General features: G+C 41.6%; 1 protein-coding gene across 2 annotated transcripts; it reads right to left on the reverse strand.

The window, feature by feature from the left end:
* Window positions 1-1,751: 1,751 nt before the first annotated feature.
* LOC147245180 (heparan sulfate glucosamine 3-O-sulfotransferase 6-like) lies at window positions 1,752-27,779 on the reverse strand. Of its 2 annotated transcripts, none has more exons than XM_086184051.1 (3): window positions 27,659-27,779; window positions 14,317-14,881; window positions 1,752-2,795 (listed from the first exon to the last, which is right to left on the reverse strand). In XM_086184051.1, exons 2-3 carry the CDS (start codon window positions 14,799-14,801, stop codon window positions 2,177-2,179), a joined length of 1,104 nt encoding a protein of 367 aa, XP_086040177.1. In that variant the 5' UTR covers window positions 14,802-14,881; window positions 27,659-27,779; the 3' UTR covers window positions 1,752-2,176. The 2 variants fall into 2 exon arrangements, with proteins under 2 accessions (XP_086040177.1, XP_086040176.1); XM_086184050.1 differs by lacking the exon at window positions 27,659-27,779 and adding an exon at window positions 14,992-15,060.
* Between the last annotated feature and the right edge of the window lie 40 nt (window positions 27,780-27,819).

Genomic DNA, 27,819 nt, shown 5'->3' on the forward strand with positions numbered 1-27,819 from the left:
ACAGAGGAGGCGAGATGGGAGGAATTGAGGAAGGAAGGGAGGGAAAGAGTGTTCTCTTCTCACAGAGTTAGCTGTGAGTAAGCAAAAGTTTGTTCGGATTGCTGGAGGAAGGATTACTGAACCTTCCTCAGATGAAAGGAATCACCTTTAGCTTATATCTGGACTCCCTCCCAAGTTTGAATGAGCTGTACAGTAACCAAAACACACACAAAAAATCCAGTGACCAATTTGACAGGCTTTTTCTGTTTCTCTCGTTCTCTTTCTTCATAACTGTTGTCATCAACGAACTTTGGTGCATTTCTATGTATCCTATCAGAAAAGGTTGATGGGTACAGCAATCTTTCAAATTCATTCCCCAAGTTTTGTTTACACTCGCTTAAAGTGGTGTGTGTGTGTGTGTGTGTGTGTGTGTGTGTGTTTGTGTGTGTGTGTGTGTGATTTATAATGATTAAATACATAAAATAGAGGAGGAAACCCCTCCAATTCAAATGAACTCTGACACAGCACATCTTTAACTCATTTGACTGTCCAGTCGTTTCTTCCACGTCTTCTTGAATATTCCCCAAATTTTTCCTAATCCCCGGACAGCACGCAACATTTCCAATAGCTGGTGCTGAAGAACGACTACAGGTTTTCCAGCTGAGGGTAATTCCTCAAGATCGATCTCCAATTTTTTCTGGTAAGTGGCAAAACAAGGGGCCAACCAGTGTTTGTAAGGTTCCCAAACCTTTCTTCGACGTTGCCTGTGTGCAGCCATGCGTGAGGTTGCTTATTCTGCCATCTTCTGACAAGAATATGCACTACATAACTGGGCTTATTTGTTCCAAACCAGCTGATGGAAATCACTGCATTTCCTTTTCTAAAATTCATTCAAACTCTCCCCCTCTGCCTCAGTCACTCTCTCACTCTCACTCCAACAGGTCGATGCAGATGGCCACTCACGCTGTTGCCACGTGTTTGCTCACGGGCTGCTGTCAGGTCTCCTCACATCATTTCTATCCATTATAGATCAGCTTCAAGAGTATAGTTTTAGACCTGCTCTGTTAGTAAAGCATCAGGGGATAACTTTTGTTGTAACTTGGCGTGATACAAATAAAAGACGAGCACCAGGAGCAGAATTACCAGTCAAACACATAAACGTGCTTTGTGTACTTTATGTATTGATTTTAAAAAGTTGCAAATATAATCGCAGATCAGAGTAGTGATTTATTGAATGTAACGGCTGATACAGTTAGAACCGTCTGAGGCAGTTACAATACTAATATACCTTCGAAGCAAACATACCCAGCTAGATTCCTTCTGAAAATTTTCTGAGAATATTAGATGCAACGCTTTGGTAATGTTTTAGAAGGAAACTTTTCCATTTGCTTCCAGAACATTTTTCCAAGGGTAAAATTTACTAAAAACATCCTAAAAATGTTCACTAAGGCATTCCCAAACACTCTTTATTCAAACATGTCTTAATGAACTGGAACCTTGATCTAACTGTTGGATTTAAACCCTTTCTTTGAAATTATTGGAATATAAGTCATTTTAGCCCATGTTTTTGGTAAGTTCCACACGGGTAGGTACAAATGCGCAAGCGTAATTGATCGGTAAGAATGGTTTTTTTGTGTGTGTTTTTTAATAATATGTACAGGTGAGGTATATTGACTGACATGTACTGTACATAGCTTGCAACAAATTCAATTTGAAACAGTAAATGTGATGAAAATGCAGTCAAAGTAATACTGCTTATAAAAAATTAAAAAAAAAAAACAGCGATTCATCATCACGGTGTGAGACATTATTCCCGACGTCGTGTCAAGGAACATTTAGTCGTGTAATAAATATATGCTCATAAAAACTTTTCAAATCAACAGACTATAAATATCAGCTTATTTTAAAACAAGTCACAATATACACTCAGAGACAATGATTCCTGTTTTCCCTTTGGTACTTAGTTTCCTTCTAACCTCGTGACGTTAACATACAAGTAAGAACATGGTTTAATGTGTCATAAAGCTAGGTGTGTATTAGCATCACTGTCGGCTTTTACTCTGAGCAGCCTCTGTGCTGCATGTCACGTTGGTCCCACTGTGGCAGTCGCTGGACTTTATTCCTACACGCCGTCCCTGAGAGTCTGTTGTGGATCATTAATCGGTTCATCTCTGGCCTGGGGCAGGATCCTCCGCTGTTAGTCCCAGCCAAAATCTTGTCCACTCAACAGGTAAAAGCGCTGGTTGAAGGGTCTGTAGAAGTCTCGGAGTCTCTGCAGGATTTCAGAAGGAATATGAGGGTGCGGCCTACCCTTTGACTTCCCAAGGCAGCGAGGTCTGCTGCTTCCTTCTGGCTTCTTCAAGCAGGGAAAACCTTTGGTCTGGTTGAAGTAGAAGTGCTTGTCAGATACAACTCTTTTTAAGCCCAAGAAGTCCTGCACCCGTCCCATCTCCCCAGCAGGATCAGACACTAACCGCTCACCGCAAACAAAAAGAAACTGAGACAAAGGGAAGTACTGAAGCCAGTTCTCCAGATGTTTGGCGTACAGGCCGATCCGCACTGCGCTCCACGTGGTGTCAATCAGTCCTGTGGAGGAGTTTTTCAAAGCCAGACTCTGGAAAGATGGAAGACCGGGGTTCTTAGACAGTGTCTGGGTGTAGTCAGACACGGCCCGTGTCACAGGATCCCTGACCACCACAATGAGCTTTGTTTGACAGTTCATAGTGCAGACACGACCGGGAGCCTCTTTTGTGACAAAGTAGCTGGGAGTCTTCTCCATGGTGATCTGGCCATCGAGCGTCCGAGGCATCAAATTCCTGAATGAAAAGAAGCAGACGAAACCTGGTCAATATCTAATACAAGTATCAGACGGCTGTTTTGGTGTCAGACGTCTGTCATGTTTAGGCCTTTTTTTTTCTTTTTTTTTTTACAGGGGGATAAACAAAAATAAACATGTTTTCTTAGCATGCTACAGTTTTTACATTTTTTCTCAGGCATTCGCGGCAGACGTTAGCCCCTTCTACATAGCAATTCATAGGCAGGAATATCACACCACTGGCTAAAAGTTTTCATAAAAAAATCAGTGGACAGATCGCTGGTACATGATGTAAACTCCTACACTGGGATGGCTATAGTTCTGCTAAAAAGCAAAAGGGCATAACTGCGGTAAAACCGTAATGTGGAATCTGTATAAAAGTGGCTAAAATTCCTGGACACTGCTGAGGGTGATTCCAATTTTCACTCTCCTATTTGTTCTGCGTTGGTCTGTTCCACCTCCTGAGGGAAATCCCTGGAAGCCTAATCTCCAAAATGTTTGCTAGCTGGTGGCTAACTGTGTTGGTACCAGGCAAGTGGTAAGAAATAAATTAAGCATCATCAAGAAATAACATAAACACAGGCCATACAAACGGCACATTAAAGCTCCCCAAAACCTGATTAAAGCTTCTTCTTTGGTTGTGTACGAGGCCCTAAGACAAAGTCTTACTAAGGTCTGCACAACAGGACCATCGACTCACTACAAGCCTGATGAGTCAAAACCACAAAGCCTCAAGAACCACTTAACAGCAATTTCCTACAGATTTCCAACCCCCCCCCCCTTCCTGCAAGAGCAAAGTACCCCCCCCCCCCCCCCGTACTAGGACCCAAACAGACCCAAGTCTGCAGGAAGTACGAGCAGCATGGCAAGCTGCTGAGCTCAGCTAGTGTTTTAAACATCTGGCTGCAATGAGGCGAGATGCTGGAAATGTGCGTAGTCTTTTGTGAAGGTTCATTTTCTAATCTAGCGCAGAACAATCTGAACTGCTGATTGCACATTTAAATACATGCAGAAACCAACTGAGGATGTTCTCTCTCTCTCAGTGTTGCATCAGTATCTCTCCGTGTTGAATGTGGCCGCCCTGACGTTTACACAGACTGGTTTGATTGCGGCACGATGGGGAAATAGCAGGCTTTGTGATCATTATGTGTAATGTGGTATTCAACAGTTCATACTTGACATTGACAGATTGTGTGAGGCCAAGCTGTGGTGGATTTGGATTTCAGAGACAAATTGATCATTTGCATGAGAAACGGATGATGAGTAATGTTTGAAATAGCAAATTCTGTTGTTCATTTACTCAGCGCGTCTTCTTGAGTATTACTGGAAACACAAAACTTTCATGTGGTTTGCTGTAAAACTTACAAGTAAAAGTGCCTGTGCGTTTGATTTGTTTGATTGGAAGTAGTTTAATTTCAAATGTCAATGAGAGGAAGCCCGTTCAGTTCAAGAGACGACTGATGGAGTTTCAAGGAACATGCGTTTGGTCGTCACTGCAGTAAAATTCTGCTGTACTGCACTGTATTATACTACAGTTTTACTTGACCAAGTTTGAATAAAAAGATCAACAGGCAGCTTAAAATTGAGGATCAAATTGAGGAAATCTGCTGCAAAAAAAACTCCATTCCTTGCCATGTTGAAAAGATATTGAGCAATTATTTACAGAAGGGTGAGTAAAAACTTTTATACAATATGAGAAATTACAAAGTAACAGACTGCATTCTAACTGCTCTTATGCCACTTAACAGTCATGTAGCTCCTGATTGGTTCTCGTAGTTGAAAACGCACCTCTTGAAGCAACAAGCGGTAACGTTGACGTTCGTGGAATAAACTCAACTGCAAGTGCAGTTATTGCAGAAATGGATGTAATCAAACAAGAAAAGGAGAACACACTGGTGGAATTTCTAGCCAGAGAAGACATTTGCCATTCTTACAAGTGGATTTCATCACATGGTTTGTAATGCTGATTGGCTGTAGGAGCTTGCTTTGAAGGAAGGTACTCAGGCCTATTATAGTGATGGTTGGTAGGAGGAGAGCCAGACGTAACTTCAGAGCTCAATTTATGAGCTTGCAATAAAAAGGTGGCTCCCGCCAGACTAAACCCTTGTAGCAACTAAGCAACAGGGACATTATCTAGTCCCCGTTGAGTCAGCTGGCTAACTTGAGCTCAAAACCAAAAAAACAACAACAACCTTTTCTGGGCTCAGTCAGGTTGTAACTAAGACATCCATTGAAAAAATAAAACAATTGCTCTACTGACAGATTGATCCACCTGTCCTCAACCATTGCATGCATTTTTAAGCCAGGAGCAAATGTCAAAGTTATTCACTTGGCAAAGAGTCAGTTTTGTTTCTAGTTCAATGCAGTCAAATGACTGTGAGTGTGAGGAAAAAGTAGACGTCTCTGGAGCCGTTCCTGAGTACGTTTTAAGTTTCCCCCCTTAAAGTAAGCCATATCAATCCCACCCCCTAATAAAAGACCATTAATTGATTATAATCCAACTACAGGAGTGCAAATGGCCTCTCTCTGCCTGTCTGTCCCCTGTTTATCTGTGACTAATCAATGAGTCTGTCTCTGTATGACAGATTGTTCACTGTGTGTGTGTGTGTGTGTGTGTGTGTGTGTGTGTGTGTGTGAGCATGCACACTTGTGTTTGTGCGCATGCATGAGGTGTCAGGGTTAACTGATGGGAGCAGTCGTCTCCCTCTCCTTTCTCGCCTCTCTCACCCCATAGTCTTAGATACGTCCTTCACTCCTTCACACACAGGCACACGCAAACGCACACACACACCCACACACACACACACACACACACACACACACACACACATACACACGTTCACTCTTCAGTAATTGACCATAAGTTGTCTTTCCATACTGATGAATATTTAACGAGGTCTGTCTTCCTCCCCCTCCCCCACTCTCCTCGCATCCCTATCTCCCTCATCTGTCTCATTATCAGAGAATCAATAACAGCCATTTTCAATCATAAATCTGTTCTTGTATGTGGTGGTGTCAGGAGAAACTGTAAACACATCAGAAGTGATTAATTTCTTATCAGTTTTCGCAGCATGCCAACCTATTGTTGTTACATGTTTCATTGAAGCTTTTAATAATCCTGCAGTAATCAGGTACCGATCCAGAGACGCAATCGGATCAGGAATATTGAAATTGGGTGCCGAGAGGGTAGAGCGCTGTGATCCAGGAACTGATCAACATTCCTGTGTAGATTGCACTGGAGTTTGAACCTGTCATAAAACACCATCAAATAATTTGAATTGTATCTGAACTGATAAACTCTGGATTGGAGCATCTCTCACTAACACAGTCAATACTGAGTTACACAAGTTCTACAAAATAATAACAACAATTAAAATTTTTTATTTTTTTTTAAATCCGTGCTTCGTCCTGTTCCAAACAATCTCACATCTTCTCATTGTGCCTTTCCTGGAATTTGTGTGGGAGAAAATGGCAGAACACTGTCCAACTTTTGAGATATGCCCAAAACTTCAAAGCTGTTACCGTAAAGGACAAGAAGAAGATCATGAGGATAGAGATTTCTGCTGATATAAGTTCAGTTTAGTGTGATATTGTTCACTTGCATTATGCAATGGCAGCGCATGTAATAACCAGGCCTGAGAACTAATAAAACAACTTTCTTCTTTTCCGAGTACCGACCCCAACACTGGCCGAGAGAGTATATCAGGACACAAAGATGTTTTCCATTTAGCCTCATTTTGGAAAGCATTGCTGACTCGCCACATTAGCCTGGAACTCCCTGCTGTTAAAAGGATGTAGCGTTTTTCCTCCCCGAAGTGCTACACCACTGATTACACTACTGATATGCTCTAGACAGTCTGGATAAGAAGATTAAAAACTAACCCTGGCAACAAGGATGTGGCCAAGAGACTTCCTGCCCCCAAGATTATGGGTTCTCCCGCTGAAGTGCTGCCATGATATTCCCTGTAGTGCCCTAACAAAAGACATCCTGCATTGAAAGCGCAGTTGATTGTGGGGAGAAAATCCAATTATCACTTGTGTTCTACACAGGTTTTTAATATTAATCTAATGAACCATCAGTGCTAAACGCTGTCTTGAAGAGGTGCCCCCCAGAGGAGGAGGGGAAAAAAAACTTAGAACATAAAAAATGATCAGGAGAGAAAAAACAAGTTAATAGAAAAAAATCTCAAATGCTGCCAAGGGTTCAGGAACAACCTCAGGGCCAGCATATGAAGTTCTTTTTTATGCACTCATGCCTAAATGAATACGGGCTGTGCTGTTACTGTCTTCAATCAGGAAAACATCAACACATTTACGTAAATTATGTTAAATTTCATGTGTGTATTTTGTCTGGTGGGTTGTGGCTCTTTAAAACAATGAGCTTGGAAAAAAGCAGTTTCAAGAAATAGTTTGGGAAGTACTCTCAATGAATTTATTGCTGAGATTTACATGAATAGACTGACTGACACCACCCTAATATCTGAATCGTACATTTGAAGCTGGAGTTTACCACCTTGTAGCTTACCCTAACCTAGCATAGCTTCCAAAGCACCTTATGCCTACATACTTTAAAACCATACGCCATTTTTTGACTCAATGTAAAATTATAGTTTAAAAATATATATTAGAAATGATATGGGATTCAAAATGTCTAAATCATACGGGCTACAATCGGCTTTTAAGCTAGGAAGTTCATATCAAGGTTATGTGGTTGCTAGGAGTCCAGGCTAAGTTAGTTGCATGTAGAAAAGTTGTCATATCATCCATAGAAGAGCTGGGAAGTGCTACTTTACTTTATTTATATATGTTGGTGGGGGCCTTTGCGATCTTTCAACTACTTTTCAAAAGGTGACTATTTTCACAAAATAACCTGAGTGCTTTACATTGACAAAGCATAAAATTCTACCATGAGGATCCATCAACTAAAGACGATGCTACCTAAGCTCATGCACACAAGAGGAGCCAACATTGTCTGTGGCAATACAGGAGGGAGGTTGTCGCCATGCTGTCTGTAAGTTCTTTGTCTCAACAGAAACTTGAGCAAGCAAGGAAGACTCGTGGACGCCAAAAGCTAGAAAGAAACACAAATTAATGTGTGTAATAACAAACGTGGCCTCAGGACTGGCTTGAGAGTTCGCAATAACACAATTAACAGCATTCCATAATAGCCTGTGACATAGTATGTATAAAGGCCACAGTAGTGTCCAACACACACACACACACTGAAAAAAAAAAGTGATGCTATGTGTTTAACATAAGTGTGTCAGCCAGGAGGTGAATTTCCGGTGCTCTTGCTGACACCTCTCTCAATAGGCAGGACGAGGAAGTGGGGGCAGAGACCCCTCTTGAAGGCCACAAGCCTGGCAGAGGACTGCTGCCACCCACAGATTTTAAATATATATGATTTTCAGACTACTTCTTCCTGAGAATAATGATGCAGTGAGGTTGGCAGCGGAGGGTCTCTCTGCTTCCATAGAAACATCAGTGAGTTTTACATTTTGATCTTCGGCAGTTTTATTTTATGGTTGAGTACAGAAATTTCAAAACATTTCTCAATACTGGTGTATTGTTGTTTGTATTACCTCAAACTGAGGAATATAAAATTAGTAAATTATCAAAATTTCTTAAAACCATCGGTCCAGACTAAACCAAGCTGTAGCATGACAAAGGATCGTATAGATGTGCAGAGCTTTCTGTTGAAAAAATGCGATCAAATTTGGCAACATTTTTTGAAAAATCCCGAATAAAAAAAAAGAAAGAAAAATTCCCAAGAGCTTCCACTGCAATTGTCAAAATTACCAGACAAAAAAAAAAGAAAACAAAAATTCCCACGAGCCCCCACTGTAATTTGTGTTCTCTGTTAGTTGACAAATATTAGCCTGCTCCATACTAATATGACATGCAATCAATAAACCTGCAACAAATTGACAAAGATGGTCACTGTGAGCATGTTAGCATGCTAAATTTAGCATTTAATCTCTACATGCTATTAGCATAATTTACAGTGCATTTACTGTCTAAAATGTGTACATTTATTGTTTAAATCTGGACAAATGTGGTGAATGTCAACAAGAGTACGAATTGGAATATACATTTAAGTGGTATACTAATAGTAGTGTGATTGATACTTGATGCTATTGCTAGTTGGCTACTTTATATCATGAACCACATTTGTGGGAATCATTTACACATCTCTGTGTTCAAGTCAAGTGGAAGAAATTAGTGTCAATTTCCAATTTGAAACAAAAAACTGGATTTTCATTCAGTGTTTTCCAGCGCAAATGAGCATAACTACCAAGCATGTCAGATATTTTATTTTGGCCAAAGAAACGAAACCATTATTTCCTTTTCCTCCCTTGCTAAGTGCAGTAGGCTACATAGTGGGAACCTTTCGAAATTTTACAGGCGCCCCAAAATGAACCACAATGCACTTCAAATTATTATAATTCCCTCCATATGGGGTGTGAGTGTGGGCATTTTTGAACCTTATAGCACCACCCAACTCCAGCCAAAACCCAGAGACCATTATAACACAACCCAACACTCTAGAGAACACGTCCAGGTCTGTTACACCAATCAGTTGTGTTCAGCTTCTAACATTAATGGCCTCAGGCCTGGACACAAAACGAGGTGTCCAGATTACAACCTGCACTTCTGAAAGCATCCACCCATGCATATTAAAACAAGTTCACTTTCACCATTTCAGCTGTCAAAAATCCAGACTGACAAGGTAAGCATAGTGATCTGGCCTTCTCGATATAATGAAATAAAATATGCTTGAGATGATTTCAGTTTCAGCAGAACACATTCCATCACAGCTCCCACCCACCACATTGATGTATTCACAGAGCTGGTAATAGATGAGAAACACATTATTTAAAAGGAGGGAAGTGAGAAGTAAAATATATGAAATTCTAGATATTCATTACACGGCAAAAATGAATGATCTAGAAACACAGCACTTAATCAAATGTGCTACGTAGCCTTTAACCACTTCTTTTAAGCAGCAAAAACAACAAATAGGCCTATGAAAACAGATAACCAAGTATATGTTAGTATTGCGCATAAAATAGATCAGACTGGATGGTGTGTTTGGAAGTTTGTAAATGGATGTTTTAGATAGTTTTACTCTTGATAATCTTCAGTCTCCATCAGCTTCCAGTAACAAGTGTCCGACTAGCATTTTCCAAATTCTGGATTCACCAAGAAGTCTTAGAGGGAACAATAAATTCTTCATGAATTCCAGACATTTAACAGCAAGTACTTGATAAACAAATCATTTTTTTGGAAGGGGGAATAATGCTTTAATGCATCTTTACACATGTACTTGCTTTAATTAGTTATGCATGTTAGCACCAGGCACACTCATTCATAACCCCCAAGAAGAGAATTTATCGTTTTCAAGACCTTATTTCCATAAACTTCTTGGCCAATGTAAACGTCCGCAGTGCTGACATTGCCGCTTGCCCTTGTGCTGGTACCCTTAAAGGAATTACACAATATTTTAATAGCAATCCGATCAGGCGTGGCCTTCGGTGTCAAGACTGTGGGTCAGCCAATTGACAAGCTTTCAAAATTGATGGATCCTGTGGATAGCAGTTTATTCTCAAACAGAAATGCATAAATTATTCTTACAGAGATTTCATTGTTTGTATGGAATCTTTTGGATCCAAAGACTTGACTCGGAGTTGCTAGTGTAAAATGTATTAAAATAACAACAGCTTGTTCTGATACATGTCTACGAAAACATTCTCATTTTATGAGTTACTCATTCCAGCCCACGTCACGGTGACAAATCTGTGACAATCTGTACCATTGTGCTGTGGAAAACTGAGGCTTTTCCATTCTCTGCGGTTCTTAAGTACCATATGAAACTCATCGCTCCATGAAGTCCCCTGAAAACCATTAAACAACACAGAAAATCATTAAGTCTTTGCTACATTTTGAGTGCACTATTTGTGGCTTTTCTATTTCCATAATAGCTTCAAACGCACTCATGCAACAAGAAAACAGGACACAGAGACGGAAGAGGAAAGAAACGCTGACTGAATCACTGAGATTAAAGAAATGGAAAACATACATGAACATCTGAAAGAGGGAAACGATGTCTGAACAAAACAGGGGATTCTGTTCTATGCACATCCCCTCCGTTACCTGTAACACCTACACAACAGATGAGGGGACATGACTCCCATCCACCTTTAGTTTGTTTGTGTTTCTCAGTCCAAGACATGTGGAGCCAGGCGGACTCTCATAGCGCACATATGCTAATCCAACATCCGTTTTTATTGCTTCTGACTCACCTTCAAAATAAACATTTTATGACAGTGGGGTTTTATGCAACTGTGGGAATGAAGGCATTATGTTCTTGTAAACTGGTAAAAAAAAAAAAAAAAATCCCTCTAGTTTGGCATCAACATCCTCCGGAACTCAAGCGTGAACTGAAAAGACTTTGGGGGTCAAAGCTCAAGATGAGTGTGAACTCACATAAACTCGATGTCTATCTCCTTCTAGTTTACGCAGTATCATCGGTCACTGTCACCTCACAATAACGCGACATCGCCGGAAGCTTGTGAAGAAATGTCCTCAAATTTGGCACAACAATCCACTGGTACTCAAGGATGAACTGAAAAGCTTTTTGGTGTTCAAACGTCACTGTCACCTCAAATTTAGGTGAACTTTTGGGAATATTTTGAAGGAATTTCTTCAGCTTCGGCACAAATATCCACTGAGATTTGAGGATCTACTGCCAATATTTTGGTGGTCAAAGGTCAATGTCATTTCAGCTTCACACATGATCTCATCCAATTTTCATGACTGAGCCATCAAGGGAAAATCAATGAAGTAATAAAGGTACTGCTTCCCTATTGAGATGAAATCCCTTCAAATGTCCATTAGAAATTTAATCCCGTTCCCCTGAGAAAAGCAAAAGAAGCGAGGAACATCAACATGATAAAATATCAAAGGTGCTTTTCTTTCACACTTTAAAGCAGACTGACTGAATCGGTGTGAGCAATGTTTGCTTCCAGAAGTGTCGGTGAGTCGACCCTCAGCTGTCTGACATTCAGGAGAAGAAGATGGCTCCCTTGTTCCACATGGATAAGCTCTCTCTGTCACCAGCACACAGAGATTTCCAGCAGCTCCTCCGTGGGTCGCTGCAGATGAATGCCAACAGATTTCCCAAGTTCGTGAGATCCAGTGACAACAGGAGAATAATATTACAGTGATTTCACCAGGGATCTTGTTGCTTCTGTCTCTTTTGTTGTGTTAATCCTTCTCTGCATCCACTCTTAGCTAAAGTCACTTCACTATCCACACAGGTAACACCTGTCAGTGATAGCAGGGCACCTTCCACATGCGCCACTGAAAAATCGGTGCTTATAAGCACTAAGAATTCATTTCTTAATGTCTTTTTAAGATGTTTTTGTTCTGTTTTTTAGGCCTAAAATTATTTTCACGGGCCATGTTAGTGTGGTGTTACAGCACGAACAAAACTACACCATTAAAAATAACAGGTTTACAGCCCTAGTCTGGCTAATTAAAACACACAGAAACACGCATAAAAAAATGCCCTGGAAACACCGGGTCTGCCACAGGTATTTCCACATAATGATGTCTTATACAAAGCAATCGTAAGGAGGGAAAGGCTAAAGAGAAGTTACAAGAGAGGGAGGGAGGTGAGAGGATGAGAACAAGTCAATGAGATGCACAATGACATGTAAAAGTGTTTTTTTGTTGTTTTGTTTTGTTTTTTGTTTTGTTTTTTTAAAAAGAGGAGCACTAGATAAGCAAACAAAGTGCCGACATGTCTGTGTGAAGGGAAACAACAGGGAGAGGAAGCTTACCAGCATGTTAAAATTATCAGTGGCAAAAGTGTTTCCATGTGTGATTTTGTTCTCAGTTGAAACGCTGCCGAGGGATTAAGAAAAAAGAGGATTAAATTACACCTAATTTCAGGCACCATCACACCATTTTACTATTAAATGGCTTGTTTAGCACCTCTCTTCACCCCGTCGAACTCTTTAGGGTGCCTCACAAGTGCTTACGGATGTAAATAGTCTCACACTTGCACGAGGTTTGAGATCAGCTCTCTGGGAGTTTGCGAAACATCTGCAGACGATCTGGATCAGCTTCATCCAGACCCTTCTTTGCAGAAAAAAAAAAGAAAAAATTACAACTTGTGCTTCAGACGCAACAGCAGCCTCTGCCGATACAAGTGGTAATTATGGTGCCTAATATTCTGTCGGACAATGACAGCAGCTTCCTGCTCCCGTGGAGGTTCCACATTACTGTTTGTGTTTATCATACAGCAGCTTGGGTATAGCATAGCTACCACCATGGCCTCCAAAGAAGTCAGACCTAATCACACGACTACAGGCAGATACCAGTGGAGATCATCTGATTGGCAGGATTTAGCTGGAGTTACTATACCAGGAGGAAGACACCAGCAGTGGACAGAGGAGGAAGAAGCAGGGGGAAGTTAGGGAAGCTACAAGCTAAGCTAAAGACAAATGCTTCATAGGCTATCAGACCACGACATAATGATGACTACAAAACTGTTCATTAATTGTTAAAATATTGTTTAATGTTATGTTTAGGCACAAAATCATGACCATCCCATTTTACATTGTGCAAGTCCATGGTGGAGGCGTTTGTGTACAACTGTATCGGTCATGTTACGCAGACATGGAGTACAGTTACCGTTACATCTCTCCAGCTCTTCTCACTGAGTAATTAATTTTTATTCTCCCTTCTTCTGTGATGGTTTTACTTTCCATGCAATGTCTGTTGACCATATCTACATATACATATATATATATATATATATATATATATATATATATATATATAGATAGATAGATAGATAGATAGATATAGATATAGATATAGATATATAGATAGATAGATAGATAGATAGATAGACAGATAGATAGATAGATAGATATCTCATATTAACTTGAACTGTATCTGACAGGCTGAAACTGCAGTTAACATCTTAGAAGCTGGAGTTTTGTTGTGACTTAAATAAAAAAAACATGTGTTACGTCAGAGAAGAAAAAGAGGAAAAACACTGATGGGTGTTGGCAAATTTCAGGTCAGTGCAGCATTAAAAAGATGCTGAAGTTTTTATTTGAAGGAAAAATAGTTTTACAATGTTTCGTTAACTCCCATAAGAGGGTTTCCCTGATTGCCTTTTGAATAAGATGGGATGATAAATATGGCGTAGATGATAAATAGGTGAAGATGTCAACATGATGAAGAGCTCCTCAGAGACCTCACTAGCCTTTTGATCTGCCATGACAGCAGCAGCACACAAGGAGAATATTGAAGCATCAGCCAATCAGACGGTACATGTGCTGATTATTGACAGCAGAGACGTCATCGCTGCTCATACATCATCTTCATCACAGAGAAGATTGAATTTATGATGGATGTGTGTGTGTGTGTGTGTGTGTGTGTGTGTGTGTGTGTGTGTGTGTGTGTGTGTGTGTGTGTGTGTGTGTGTGTGTGTGTGTACCTACCTGTACCACTCCAGTCCTTTATCATAAAACCTGTCAAAGAAGTGAGGTTCGGCTCCGACCGCTCTCACGTCCGGGTGGATGCGCAGGAACTCTAGCAGTGCGCGGGTTCCTCCTTTCTTCACACCGATTATAATCGCCTGCGGGAACCTTTTAGTACCGAATGTGTTGGACACGGGAATGTTGCTGCTTTCCTTTGCGCTTTCAGACAGCCGTACCGGCGCCTCCACCTGTTCTGCGTCTGCGGAGAGCGTGCCGTTCCTGGCGGGGAGGAGGCGCGGCGGTGGTCGCAAGCTGTCCAGAAAGTTGCGATGATCGTCCAAAATATCATCGTTTAGTTGTTTGTACAAAGTTCTCGGAGCCGAGTGACAAATCCCAGCGAGGCAGTAGAAGAAGTACGTGAAGATTAGAACCATGGTAAAACACACCGAGACTTTGGACAGCACCTTTCCAAAGTTGAACCTGACTCTGCATCCGCTACATCCCATGAGTCGATCTCCTGCTCGATGCCAAAGGGCCGAAGCGGTGACAGCATGCTTCTTCTCACCGACTGTTTATCTCACCAAACCTGTTGCGTAAAAGAGAAGCATGACATGCCGAGGAGCTCCCTGCTGCAGAAAATTCAGCACAAATATTTGTCAGATCATGTAATTAAAAAAATGATATCTATATACATACATTAAAAGTCCCTCAATCCTTTTCTGCGGGGGAGGCTCTTGATATTGAACATGCTTATTTGCAGTCAGATGAAGCTCTGAGGTCTCACAGAACGTTTGCCTCTCCCTTTACGACTACGCCCCCCCCCCCCTTCTTCTTTGCAAGTCTCCACCCTTTCTTCTTCTATGGGATGTATATAAGAAGGGGGGGGGGGGCACAAATGTATAGCTTTCACTTTCCCAAACAAACTTTATAATAAAAAAAGCACATTAAATCTCATAGTGTTTTTTTGTTGAGGAACTCATTTTGTGGCTGTGGAAAAAAAGTGTTTTACAAATGTAAGATGAACACCCCCCCCCCCCCCACACACACACACACACACACACACACACATGCGCACGTATATATATATATATATATATATATACGCACGCAAGCACATACACACCTCCTCACCACTTTGAAGCCATGATGGATGGATGGAGAAGAGCAGCCCCGAGGACGTCTATCCATAAGCTCTCTACTCTCCCTCCACCCTGATGACACGACATAGTGACAAATCTACAAACCTCCATACAAACAATAAAGCTGAAGCGAGGCGAGGCAGGACCCCTGTTCCTGCTGCACCACCTCCATCCCATAAACACACTTTCAGAGAGAGATTTTGTGTGTGTTTGTGTGTGTGTATGTGTGCGTGTGTGTGAGTGTGTGAGTGTGTGTGTGTGTCTACTCCGGGGCTGCACAGGAAGGATCAGCACCAGGATCTATCTCTGTAGATGGAGCACGGTTATAAAGTTTCCTCTGGCAAAGAGATGGAGGCTCTGACTTTGAACCTGAGTACCTCACCGAGGGTGGGCCTGTGAATGGATGAGGGGCTGGAAAGAGAGGGACAGCTGAAGTAGATAATCTGGTGAGAGGGACCTTTTTTTTGAGACAGAAAATATTTCAAACGTACGTGTTTGCTCATTTAGGGATGAAGATATTCTCCTTATTTGGCTTTATTATCTTAGAATTTTGGCACAAAAAAAAAATGCAGAAGATTTACAAAGCCTGCGATTGCAACTTCCATCCTATGAGATTTAAACAGCAGCTTGAAACAAATAGTACTCCGACAAAACGCTCTGTGGATACTGACATGACCCAGTCAAATATAGGATAATGATATGTTTTGAAGCACAAACAGCCATTGTAAATCCATCCAAAGAGGGGCCAGCCTGGCACCGAGGAATTCACAGCTTTGGTAATGACTGTCTGCTGGCTATAGCAGGCAGATTCAGTCAGAATGAGGTCAGGATTCCAACTTTGCTTTCATCAGACCTTTTATTTGCTTTTCCCCCTGTGCTAATTGCACTATTTTAGAGTCTCTCTGACAGGTTGGACCCAGAAACATAAACAGTGAGATTAAAGACACAAATAGGCAGCAGCGATGTTGAGGAAACAAATACAAGTTGTGAACTGTACTTGGGCCTACAGCGTCTCTCGGTTGATGTGTTTGTGTATATTAGTGCGCAGACATTTATTCATGTGTGAGTGTGTGTGCAGCCCAGACCATATCAACTGTCATGCCCGCAGGTGTGTGCTACCACTGCATCCTTTTTGTGTGTTTGTGTGTGTGTGTGTGTGTGTGTGTGTGTGTGTGTGTGTGTGTGTGTGTGTGTGTGTGTGTGTGTGTCACTGATAAAGCTTCCCATCGCCTTAGGCTCGCCTATGGCATGTACATGTGTCAGCCATTACAGCAAATTACAAATCCTTCCCAGCAAAAGCAGAATGTTCCAGTCCCATTTTGTAATTTCCAGTATGAGGAAGAGGCTGTTGACCATTTGAAATCGCTGCAAGATACCCAGCAAACAGATCTATGAAACCACCATCGAGGAAATGCTCATTTGCGGTAGCAGAGGCAGGGTCCTTTATAAACGGTGCTGCTTAATGACAAGATTACAAATAATGACATCAAAATTGAAGATCAGAGTGTTCACCTTCTGTTTTTGTTCAAGCAATTAACTTATGATCTTTAAACTTATCCACTTTTTTGAATTCAGTGATAATTAGACAAATGGGATGCAGATGATACAGTATTTCAAGAGCGTCTAACTACTCTATCAAGACGTACTTATGAGTGAAATCGCACTCAAAGGCGGGAAATAATTGCCGGGACAGCTTCAGGTGAGGCCTCGATGGTGGAAATCAGATAGCAGCGTCAGTCAGGCAGGAAAAGAGCGAGAGAGATGTAGCCCGTTTTGTTCTCAGCGTAATCACTGAGGCAGTCCGGCGTGCAAATTCTTGAACGATCTGGAGTCATCAAAGCTCCAACATTCATAGAACTCTAACTATTTGGGGTTTGAACTGGGTTTGAGGTGGAGAAAAACCAAAGACACACCAAAGGAACTGTTTTTTGTTTTTCTTTTTTTTTGCTGCCTAGCTAAACATGCTGGCAAACAAATAGGCCTGAGATGTACGTACCTATTTACATGATGGCTGCCTCTGTGTAGGGTCAGTGTAGGATGTGACAAAGGTGGAAAGTTTTAAAACGAAGTTAACAGGCCAAATCTGTTTGCCATTGCTATTGGGCAGAATAACTCAGAATAGCTGGCATAATTTGTACAAAATGACATGAAAACTTGCAAAATTAAACAAGTCAGAGGCTGTTATGTTCAAAGACGGTGGAAAATGCTGGAAAAGTAGAGAAGGGAATGGTACAAATGATGTCATCGGACACCTGAACTGGCTGAGCTATTATAAATCATCAAGCCACTGTCTGGGATTAATTTTCCACAAAATACAGGAAGTGATTTACATCCAGGTTCCACTAGCTAAAATGCTTCTCTCTGTTGTAGTTCCCCCCCCCCCCTTGCTCCTCTTCTACTTTGGGGTCTTTACAATAACCCTAATCCAGATATTCCGATCTAGTGCAAATTCAAACACGTCATTGTACATATATTTACAGCCACAGAGTGCAGGAAGGACTTATTCTTGTTGGCTAACTAGGGAGTTAGCATCGCCGTGGATTCTATGACTTGCAACCAATGAGATTTTTGTACATCGGATTCCATCAAATCATAGCAATCATCGTTAAACGTGTTGTTTAGGAAGATAATCGTCACAAAAGACATCAAACACAAGAGGTTTGGTGGAAGTGGGTGTCATAACACTTTTTTACAGACGAAATTCAGTTTGATTTTGATGTAAAATCTATTGAAATTGATCTTTGCATAATTATTTTACGACATATGGTTGAATGGGTTAACAGTGTGATGGAGGGTCTGAACTGAAGGTTCTGAGTTGTTTCGTTTTTTTTGTTCATTTCAGCTTTTAAGTTTGAAGTTCAGCTCCTTTGAAGAAATAAAAGATGTCACACATAATTTTGGTACGATGCTCGGCGACTGAGCCCTCAGGTGACGAGGCTCACACAATGAAAAAAACAGGCAACAACAAAGCGACTGAGAGACTCCACCCTTCTGCTGGAACACTCCCAACTTTCATCGGCAACTTGTTCAAGCGAGGGCAAAGAAAGCAGGAATGATGGATGGATGGTTGAGGAGAGCAAAAAATCACTCTGATCTCTCCATCCAACACATCCTCCTGTCTCCTTCCCGCCACCCCTCACGTCCTCCCGCCTTCACACAGGTGCATCAATCTTTTCTGCCCCTAGGAGAACTTTCAGACTCCCCCTAATCGCCCTGGAGCTTTATAGAGACATCAGCCAGAAGACGAATGGACCAAAGATCAGACGATGTTTGTTACTGAGGCAAAAACCTTGAAAGTATTAAACAGCGGAAGGCTACAAATGCCACAAATCCAATATCTCAAAATAAGAGATTACGTTACTTATATACAAGATGTGAGATACTTCTCACATAAACAAAAACGCATACCAGCCGTCCTCGACCTCCAGAAGGCAGCTGCACAGCGCAATTTTCATTATGTCTTTAATCTTGCCAATAAAAAATAAAATGTCTTTCCAAGGAGCAAGTCTGAACAGGAGCTGAGAGTTTTTTGACTGTTATTTACCCTCCTTCTGTGCTTCATGGTAGCAGTAGAATCAGGCGAGCAGGAATCCAATAAGTACGGAGGGAATTATAGTGAATGACAATCATGTCATCACGCAGGCCGCAGAACATTTGGGAAAAGCCTTCTTTTCTAATCCGCAGCTTTGCGGTGAAAAGTGGGATCTGGCAGTTGACTCCTTATTGATGTGTTGGATGTGTTGGGAGGGGTGGAAGCAGAGGAGAGGGGAGAAGGGGGGTGGGGGTGTGTATGTATGTGTGCCTTCTGTGTGTTTGTGTCTGCATGACAGAAATGAGTGAAAGGCAAACTAAAGAGAGAAAGAGGTTAAAAAGAGAGACAACTGTGATTAGTTCAGTATACAGTTTCATGCCTTCTGGCTCTCTCTGGGGGGGGCGGGGGGTTCACTCAGACGTGTGGCAGCAAATCTGACAGAGACATGGAGGTGAAACATTCTGAACTGTAGCATGAGTCTAACTCGTCCATAAGTGAAGGGTACAAATACTCTGATGGCGTTGGGGTCTCAGGCGTGCAGAGATGTGTGTGCGGAGGTCTATTGTTCTAGTCTGCGTGCACACGTACCGCTTGTGGTACCCAATCCCAGACTGTTACTGGCTAAAATTATTGTGGGTTTGCTCTGTGTGGCTTTCTTTCACTCAAGACCGTGTCGTCTTAAATGTTGATTGCCATGACGTCAAATTCAAACCGCAGCCTTGCCTTTTTTGTGTCGCTGTCACCATCTATTTCCGCCCTGTGTGTGAAAAACAACTCTCTTTCCATCTTTGCAAGTCACTGACATGGATGGTTGGATTAAACACTGAGCTACTGTTCCTGAGCCAGAACCGTCACCCAAATAGATGTGCTTATTAATTTTCACACTTACTCAGCACACGGAAAACAATTGGAGAGGCAAAAGATGCGTGTGACTAAGCAAATCCGGTCATAATTTTCACTGCCAACCATCAAAAGTAGGTCCTGCCGACACAGAACATGACCTCTGAAAGCTTAATACTTTCTCTCTAATTAAAATATACGGTCTCAATGAATCTCAGTCAAAATAAACTCATATTTTTTGGCGGTTTCGTTTCAAGATGATTTCCAGAAGCTTAGACGTTCTTAGACTCAAAGAATTTTGATGGGAATCGACCACAAATACTTAATAGCTATATCCTGCCAATGGCCTTGAACAGTCTTCAGGATTCAGATCAACAATCTGATCCAGATCACCTCCAAAAGTTCACTTGTTCCTTGCAATATTGACTCTCTTCCCAGTGAATTTCATTAAGTTAAGTTTTTATGTTTTTCTGCTGATAAAGAAATGATTATAGTACCTCCATGCAACCTAGCGAAGTTAACCATGGAGGGTATAAAAGATTGGAGGTAGGTTTCAAAACAAAGCTGTCTTGTTCCAAATGGCTAGAAGGGGCTGACTATTATTGATGCTTCTATTCACACTTGATTTATTTTCTTAGCCAACACTTTTTGTCATGAGTCTACATTATTATTTTTTCAATAGCTGGTTTGAACTATGTTTAAATAAAGCATGATGTTCATGTTGTAAAAAATGGGCAAATTCAGAGTAAAACACACCATCATGGAGGATATGCTTTAGATCATTGGACGAGTCGCTGCTACATCAACTTATCTCGCTGCTCTCCAGCTACACCCTCTCATTTAATGATCGTTTCCCACCGCTGCAAAAAACCCAAACTGGCGACGGGCAAAATGTCAAAGTCAAGGCTTCGGAAAGGGAGTTCACAAACCAACGCATGATGTCACGGTGGCTTCGTGCAATCTTTTATACAGTCGATAGTGTTAACTTCTAATTACTGGTGGAAAACCACAGCAGTTTGTCTCTCCACTCTCTGGAGTTTCCCAGGTTTTTTTACTAATTCCAACCTGTCAAATCAAGTTTGAGAAAAGGAAGCTGCCATTGCTGGAGTCAGGACTGCTAAAATAGTATCACCTGTCCTGTGATATCCCACGAGGAGGGGTAGTGTGTGTGTGTGTGTGTGTGTGTGTGTGTGTGTGTGTGTGTGTGTGTGTGTGTGTGTGTGTGTGTGTGTGTGTGTGTGTGTTTGTGTCAAACTGTTTCATGCTGCAGAAACAGGAGATGGGCTTTTCCCCCCCGTGGGACCAGTCTGCATTTCAAAAAGAATGTGAAATTATGTTCAACTCAAACTAGCAGGCTATCAGCTCAGGTGCTGACAGTGCTTTTGGCCAAAGGGGACAGGAGTGTACCAAATATGTGACCCTACCAGTTAAAGAAAAGAAAAAGAAAAAAAAACAGGCCTGCTGGGAGGTAAATGAGCTTTAAATTGGGCATATTTATATGTCAGATTGACGTGTTGTTGACTTGGAATCATTTAAAGAATAGTTTTTCTGAACATCTTCCACGCATGTCCTCATCAAACAAGTTTCAACAATGTTCATTAAGCTCATTGCTGCCGGGTAAATCATTGTATTTGATGGTAGCTGGTTTATATCTGTGGAGAGACTTACAAATTCAATTACCCTCGGAACTCCAAGGTTAAAACTGAAAATGACGTTACATCCGAGTTGACCCTATTCAGGTGGAAGAATCAGGGAACAGAACAGAAAAGGAAAAACAGATTGTTAATGTGTCAGTCTTTCGCAGCGCCAGTTGATTACAAAAAATCGGTGCAGTAATTTGTGAATACCAACATCAAAACAAAGTACAAAGGTGAACAGTACTGTGTGTATGACTGATTGAATGTGTCACAATTAAGACCAAAAAAAAGGATTAAGAACTGTTTAATGTCAAATTTGTAGTATTGGTGTGCAGGTCAGCCATTTTGAATTGTGATATCTGGGATCGTCTGGGATCTCTGAGTTTCCAGATGTATGTCAGGTTGAGTTCCAACTGGGGACTTCAGTTGGAATGCTGCATTGCACCGGCCTAGCGCTCTACTTCCAGGTCCCGCTCTGCTCATTTGAATGTGGATAAATAACTCATTCATGTGGCTCTTCAGGATTTTCCAAATGTTATCAGACTGAACCAATCGAAATCTGACGGCGAAACGTGATGTCACGGTGGCTGTGTGATGCTGAAAAAACACTGATCCGCTATTAGGGAAACAGTAATAGCAGTAACAGTAAAAAAGTTGTTGAGGTGAAGATGGACAAGAGATGAAAAAGTGTTGAAAAGAAGAGCAGAGGAGGCAAAGATGGAAGAGGAGACGAAGATGATTCTTTTTTTTATTTTGCATCATAAATTTCAAATCAGGAATGTCACCCTTTCAGTTGAGGACATTTCCAGGATAAACGAGAGGGTGATAAAGATTGTAGGAAAAGCAGAAAGAAGGAGAAGAGAGTGACCACCAGTAGAACACATCGTGAGATAATACTCCTGCTATTTCCTCAGGAAATCTAATATAATTTGAATAAATTTGAGTATTGCAGACCACAGTCACTTGGCACGATTGAGGATCCTTGATTTGCAATTCTAGCAGCCAAGACTATTGTGGGATTGATTCAAATGATGCAGATTTATCAGCCAGAAATTCAGTCAGTGAACGCAGAGTAATACAAAAATGTGTTTTGTCATCATGATGCTGTTAACATGCACGCTCACGCGCACACGCACACACACACACACACACACACACACACACAAACACACACACACACACAAAGAAATCATACTCCTCTTTCGCTGTGCAACATCAGATCAAACAGGATGAAGGCTCTTCTCAATCATTTTGTTTTTCTTCTCCACCCCAAATTATAGAGAGTTATTTAACCCTCCTCTTCTCTCAAATGGCTTGAAAAGTTGTGCATGTAGCTGCAGTGAAAATAGAAACAATTACTATGTTTATGTAATATTGAAACCAATTTGAATTGATATGCTAGTCAGACCAAAACTGGCGACAGGCAACCCGTTCGGTATGTGATGCAACAGGTGAATTAGGAGAAAGTCAGACTGCAACCTGCTGTAACTTCCTGTTCCAGAGGAGAACATACTTTGGTGAATAAATAGATCCTTCCCTGTTAATGTGTGCTGGGACAATAACACATTAAATGGCTTCATCCTAAACTATAGCCCGGGCCCCCTGAGAGACACAGCACCACGTGTCAAACTCTGAAAACCAAGAGGTAGGATATAAAATGCAACTCAGGGCAGTACAGTGAATGCAACAGGCTGGTGATTAATTCCGTTTGGATTAAGTTATTTTTTTAGTTGTTTCCTGTTTTGTTGTTTTGGCCTCATATGTCACATGCTCCCTCTTACTTCCCGTCTGTTAAAAGTTTAGCTGTATCACTTAATTAGTTCGGTCCACGGTGTCCTGTTCCCACCGCCCCGTCATCCAATCGGCTCCTCGCCAGCCCTCATGTTCCATTTTTTTTCCTCTCAGTCTTAGGCAGATTTTTGTCACTTTACTTTGCCATTTTTATTACCCTGACCAACTGAAAACCACCTTTTTTCAAAGATTCCTGGTACTTACAGTGCATACAGATCCTTGGAGCGAGATCTTCTCTTACAGATCTGTACATGAATATGTGTAACAGTGGTGGTGAAATGGAGAATATACTGACTTTCTTGACAGCAGCTCGATCACGCCCTCCCTGCGCTGTAAAGCTGATAATCACACTGGGTTTTCTGTGAGCTTCATTCCTGTGGGTTCTTATTCTGAGTCTATGACCTCGTCTTTTCTAACCCATTTACCAACACACACCCAGACACGCATGCTCACAAAAGAAATCTCCGTTCTGTAAAGCTCTCATCTGGTCTCACTTTCGGGGTTTGAGGTCTGTGTTTTTGGGGACACAACAGAGGTGCTGGTCCAAATGAGAGCGAGTCAGTATTTTGGGGGGGGGGGGGGGGGGGGGCGTCCACCAAGCATTTGTTAATTTTCTGCAGGCGGGGGAAGTATAATATCTGTCTTCACTGTGTCTATTTCTTAATCTGTTAAATCAAGATCAGACACATTTGATACCCTCTGGCCCCTATGGTTGTGTTTACTCGGAAAAAAGACTATCACTGCTACTGATCTTGATCTCTTTGGCTCTGGGTGGCTAGAATATCTGCATTCGTTCTGTAAGCGAGTGAAAGAAGCAACAGTAAAGCAAAAATGTTTTATTACTGATATGTTACATGCAATATAAGATCATAAGTGGCAGGTGAGCTTCTGTTGCTCGGGTATTTTCATTTTGTCTGATTTTGTATGGTTGAACCGAGACTCGTGGAGGAGATTTTAAACAGAGGTCTCTGTTGGCCAGTCTCAAGCCAAGCTGTCACTTAAACTGTTGCTTAATCCCACCCCAGAGAACCATAATACCAACTAGAAAGTAGTTCAACAGCAAACAGCACTGCTGCAAAGAAGCTACAGAATGTTAAAATCCATTCATAAATGTTAGGCCTCGGCCTAACCTGGGCCTAAACTAGATTTTTTTATGATGAATGATAACTTGAGAGAGAGTGTTGTCTCTGATGATGGATAATTTGAGGAGGTACAGCAACAATGTTCAAAACAGCAGTGTGTTGAGTGTTGCACAGGAAGTGCTGAGGGTCATAAAGTTCCAGAAGTCGACGGAAATCCCCACCGTCAGGTAATGAAAGGTATCCAGATATGATCGCACAGAGCTCACCGCTACTGTGTGTTTGCGTAAAATAACGCACACATACGAGTTGAACGCGCAGTTTTAAATTTATTAGTGCAGAAACTAGATGTGTTGGGATACAATAAACGCTAAGATGGTACACACAGACTCCAAAAAACACAAATGGAGGTCTAGCTCTCTTTGAGGCCTTATCCTGTAGATAATCTTTCGTCTGTACTTCAGAGGACAGCGGAACTCCTCCTGTTCATCTATCACAGCACATCTACACGACCCCTGAAGTCACAACACCTCTGCAACTGTCTCATTCTGGAAATGATGTCGATTTTATTTTACTTCTGGTTTCTACAAGAAAACCACCAAAAAATCTGCATGACCAAATGAGCAGTTTAGACTGCAGAGGCCACCCATCTGCAGAAAAGCTCTGCGCGGCCCTCATGTATACCCCAATTGGAAACACACAGAAAAGGATAATGAATAATTTGGAAAATAAAGAGTACCACTGAAACACTCCCACAGACTGCATTTTAAACACACTCACACAACATGATCCGCTGGATCTCATGCGGAGCACACTGGGATTACCAGCCATGATGACAGTGGATGAGCAGCCGCAAATTGCAGGGAGCTGGGGGTAGCAGGATGGTGGGGGGGGCAGTCTGTGGCATGGTATCCAAGGAAAGACTGAGGTAATAACTTCTCAGTCGTGTCTTTTCGGTCTGTGAGTGGGCCACGAACCTATGTCAAAGGCCTTGCGACATATTTGGATACAACAAAAACAGCATTTCCCACAGTCCATCACTGCTCTGACTATTTGTTAGCTAAATAATTCACTTAAAATCCAAAAGTATCCTCATATTTCTACTCTCTGATGACAGTGTATTTGATTAAGAATGGCGCTCTTTTATCTATAGATACACAGGAACCTTTTTTTTAACCGGCCTCCTATCTTCTAACTGGACATGTCTTGAGACAGTCTGTTCAGGACCAGACTGAGATTTTAAAGTTTCCAACAGTCCCCAATGCCTCCATATTGTGTTAGCGACTGCCCAGGAACAGTATTTTACAAAATGCAAATGTACTTTCATGATCAAGGGAAATAGTACGGGATTGTTCGAGCCTTCAGCAATAAACCAGTGCAAATAATCACAGTGTAACATGGAGGGTGGAGGTGGAGAAGCTAGCAGCATAATAGGCTGGTTAGCAGAGGGTTTAGCTGATTATCTCCGTGACTCAGGCTTGAGACCTACAGTATAGACTATTTATCAGACAGTATCTCAATCACCCATACAAAATCTGGTCTCTAGAGCACAACATTCGTTATTCCTACGAGAGCAATTAAACATAGAAAGCTGAACCTACACCATTTCCTTTCTGACGGAGTCTTAGAGGGCAGTCAGAATAGCTTTGAAGCTAACAGAATAGTTTCAAACACATTAGCCAAATGCAGTACAATCAGAGGTGTAGAATGTACTTTTACAACAGCCAGGGCGATGTATCAAAAACCCATCCATTCGGAGTCACAGTTATTGATTTCATTTCATTGTGCGCTATAGCTGCAAATCACGCTTGCTAATTTCAACGTTAGATGAGTTCACTGGTCATTCAGCTAACACAGATAGCGTTACTTGGCAAATCTCAACGCTGCTATCTAAACAATCTTATTGAAACTATCTGAAGGGCCCTTGGAGGGTGTATACCTTCATCAAGGTGAGCTCAGCCAAACCCAAAGTACAAAAAGAGTATTTTGCAATGTCAAATGAAGTTTAATGTTTGGTTTTTGTCTTGGACCGTGCTACATCCCTCCACCATGTGTCTCCACCGTGGAGACCTCTCAGACCTTGTATGAACATTAACATAGGGGCATATAATCAGTCTCATTCTGCTGTTGTAAACCGTCTCTCTGTTATTCCCTCAAAGCCCCTCTCCCTGATTCACCTGAACAATACCGCAGCCACACCTCAAGTACCGCTTTGAAGCTTCCAGACCAGACTGTGCTGCTGTCTCGGGGTTCAATCTTCCTGAGACAGATCTGAGAGCAGATAGTGAGCGATGTTTGCAAATACATACATGTTCAAAACCCTCCCTGTGTTATTGAAGCTGGCTGAAGTCTGAGACAGGAATGTGATCATGTGATAAAAGTGACAAAAAGCCACTGAAGATGTGGTTTGTTTGAAATTAGTCATATTGTTTATTTGATCACTGGCAGCCCTCATGTTCTGGATTTTAAAGCTTTTTGGGCTTTGCATTTTGCAAAATGATCCCTCGATTGTTTAAACTAGACATTTTTGTCAGATGGAACATTGTTTCTGCTTTAATTTTGAAATGAAGCAAACTTTTAAGTGTATTTTCATTACCACTCATTCCACTTTCACAGTGTTTATAACGAGCGCAGCCCATCAAGATATGCATTTCATATACCCACACCACATAGAATCTGTTAATACACCAAGTGCACATCGTTGCGGTTCACTTCTGGAACTTCCTGAGATCACACGAAGAAATATTCTCATTTTGGTTTTCCTTGTTCTAACAGAATTACAACCATGCCCAACCTGGAGTTTTCATTCCCCTTTGATCCAGAGCTGAATCACATTCCAGTGTCATGTATGAAGGTTTAACATAGAGCGAGACATATGTTTGGCTCTAAGGGCCAATCTCACCATGTATGGTACATACTACAGATATTACCACACGATGAAAGGAGTTTTCTCTATTTCTGTTACACGTTTGGAAGCTTCATTCCTCACGAGCCCGCAAAATTGATGGCAGCCTCTGGTGGTGTGTGTGTGTGTGTGTGTGTGTGTGTGAAGCAGAGCCACTGGGTGACAGATGTTTTTAGAGAATGCTACGTTGTTGAATTGGATGTAATGTCATGACATGTGGACACAGAATGAGACACTTTTTTTCTCCTTTTTTTTTTCCCTTCCTCAAAACAGAAGCAGGTGCAGCAGCTATAAACATCTAAGCAGCAACAGGCTTATAAAGGTTGCAATTAAAAGAACATGTGAATGAGTCAATGCTACACATATGTTTAGTGGAACCTCCAGGCTTGGCCTTCAGGTCTTGGGAAAGCTTTAGAGTAGTACTGGTTTAACATAATTACCGGTCCAGATCCAGGATGAGCCCCAGAGGTCAGTAGCAGAAAAGTGTGGTTACTTTCCAAGTCCGTCTCATGATTCTATCAGAGGATCACCACTTCCTCCTTCCTGTTTGCTTCCTCTCGGCCATCCAGCTGTTTTCAGATGCCAACCAGAAGGAGTGTTC

The sequence above is a fragment of the Aulostomus chinensis genome, chromosome 18, assembly GCF_037954235.1.
Source record: "Aulostomus chinensis isolate RoL2024-O1b breed Wild chromosome 18, RoL_Achi_v1.0, whole genome shotgun sequence".
Lineage (NCBI taxonomy): Eukaryota > Metazoa > Chordata > Actinopteri > Syngnathiformes > Aulostomidae > Aulostomus > Aulostomus chinensis.